The sequence below is a fragment of the Miscanthus floridulus genome, chromosome 11 (genome assembly GCF_019320115.1).
Source record: "Miscanthus floridulus cultivar M001 chromosome 11, ASM1932011v1, whole genome shotgun sequence".
NCBI lineage: Eukaryota > Viridiplantae > Streptophyta > Magnoliopsida > Poales > Poaceae > Miscanthus > Miscanthus floridulus.
The window spans coordinates 92,290,263-92,292,534 of record NC_089590.1 but is presented as its reverse complement, the minus strand read 5'-3'; the positions used below and the strand labels follow the sequence as shown (position 1 = coordinate 92,292,534).

General features: G+C 55.5%; 1 protein-coding gene across 1 annotated transcript; it reads left to right on the top strand.

The window, feature by feature from the left end:
* Positions 1–446: 446 nt before the first annotated feature.
* Positions 447–1,987, top strand: LOC136493941 (LEAF RUST 10 DISEASE-RESISTANCE LOCUS RECEPTOR-LIKE PROTEIN KINASE-like 2.2). Its single transcript, XM_066490071.1, has one exon. The coding sequence runs from the start codon at positions 620–622 to the stop codon at positions 1,868–1,870; it is 1,251 nt and encodes a 416-aa protein (XP_066346168.1). The 5' UTR covers positions 447–619; the 3' UTR covers positions 1,871–1,987.
* The last annotated feature ends 285 nt before the right edge of the window (positions 1,988–2,272 follow it).

Here is a 2,272-nt window from a genome sequence, read left to right as displayed (position 1 = left end):
AGGTGGAGTGGGGATTTTTTTTTTATAAGAAGAGATGGGCGCCGGTCCGCTTGCCGCTATGCAAGCCTAGCCTGGGATCCGAGTCCGGACGAACGGACGACGCCCGTGGACGAGCGTTACCCTAGAACTTATCTTGCTCGGGAGCAAATGTCTACGGCAAGGAGAGAAGACCAAACAATGCATGCTATTGTATTTGTATATAGTACTAGTTCGCAAAGCATGAAACTGTCCGTTTCATTAAAAAACGCGAATTCTTAACTTTATCATGCCAAGATTGTCAGGGCATCACTTGAATAATTCGTTACACGCTATCAAGGTACGCGCGTCACGCTTAGCATGTACTGTTGACAACGGAGCAGGCCAATAGTATTTTTTTTTCTCACAACAAATTAGTTAGGCTTATCAACGTAAAAACCAACCAGCGAACAGGCAGATGACGCTCAGCTATTTGAAGCACACGATTAATTAGTTGGTGGAACAAACCTACTCTCCGCCTTCCTTCAACAGCTCAGCTCCAATCCTCCCCTGCATCAAAGTTGTTTCTGATCAAGATGGCGCTCGACGGTGGCATTATTCTTACCATAGCAATCGGTAATCACCATGTATTAGCTTCGCCTCCATGGCTCCATGCATCACGTCGTCCCTAATCCTTGCCGGCTTTGCAGTTGGGATCATCACGACTGGCGTAGTGGGGGTCGTCACCATAATTGCGATATACAAGTGCGCCAAATTATGCGTGAAGACGGATCTGCAACGAGGCGGAGGCAGCCGCGACCGCGAGGCCGAGGCGTCCATGACCCGCGACGGCGAGCGCGGCAGCACGGACGACTCCGGCGACGACGTGGAGATGGGGAGCATGAGCTGCTTCTTCGAGGACATCCTGAAGGAGCGGCCGGTGCGGTTCAGCTCGCAGCAGCTGCGCGCCTTCACCCGGAACTACGCCCACAGGGTCGGGTCCGGCGGCTTCGGCGTGGTGTACAAGGGCCGGTTCCCGAACGGCGCGGCGGTGGCCGTGAAGGTGCTCAACAGCACGCTGGGGAAGCGCGCCGAGGAGCAGTTCATGGCGGAGGTCGGCACCATCGGCCGGACCTACCACATCAACCTCGTCCGCCTCTACGGCTTCTGCTTCGACGCCACGGTGAAGGCGCTCGTGTACGAGTACACGGAGAACGGCTCGCTGGACGGGTACCTGTTCGACCCGCCGCCGGAGAAGACGGTCGGCTACGGCAAGCTCTACGAGATCGCCGTCGGCACGGCCAAGGCGCTGCGGTACCTGCACGAGGAGTGCGCGCAGCGGATCATCCACTACGACATCAAGCCGGAGAACGTGCTCCTGGGCGCCGGCCTGGCGCCCAAGGTGTCCGACTTCGGGCTGGCCAGGCTGTGCGACAGGGAGGACACGCACCTGACCATCACCGGCGCGCGGGGCACGCCCGGGTACGCGGCGCCCGAGCTGTGGATGCCGCTGCCGGTGACGCACAAGTGCGACGTCTACAGCTACGGGATGCTGCTGTTCGAGACGCTGGGGAGGCGCCGCAACCTGGAGCTCGGGCTGCACGCCCGCGAGAGCCAGGAATGGTACCCACGGTGGGTGTGGCACCGGTTCGAGGCGGGGGACACGGACGCCTTGGTGGCGCGCGCCGCGGCCACAGGGGACAAGAAAGATAGGGAGGCGGCGGAGAGAGTGTGCAAGGTGGCGCTGTGGTGCGTGCAGTACCGGCCTGAGGACAGGCCGTCCATGGGCAGCGTCGTGAGGATGCTGGAAGGGGAGGAACAGATCGCCGCGCCGCGCAATCCGTTCGCGCATCTGGCGCCATACAACTCTACCGCCACCGCGGGTTCCTCAGACCATTTGCTTAGTGCTAGGTAGATGTAAATTGTTCCGGTCCTAGTCTCCTCTTAGCTAAGAATCGTGTAATTATAACCATAGTTTCTTATTCGATCTGATTTACGTCCCCAATATATTGCAATTCGCGATAACCGATTGCTACTCCATCCGTACTAGTATGTCTTATCTATCTATCCCTTTTTTAATATTTAATAATAATAAAGAGGTAAAATTTCATCAACTAAGAGATCGACTCGGTTACGGTTTATATTTTTTTTCATGTCCGTATCTTTTTTCTTTTCATAGATTTTTTTTCTTTTTCACGCACTATATAATTTTACGTGTCCTACTTTCCGTCCATTCGTCTTTCCTTCCGATCGTTCGACTTCAGTCTCCTTTTTCACGTCCGTTTCTTGCCGTTCTTTCGGGCGTCGATAGATGCAA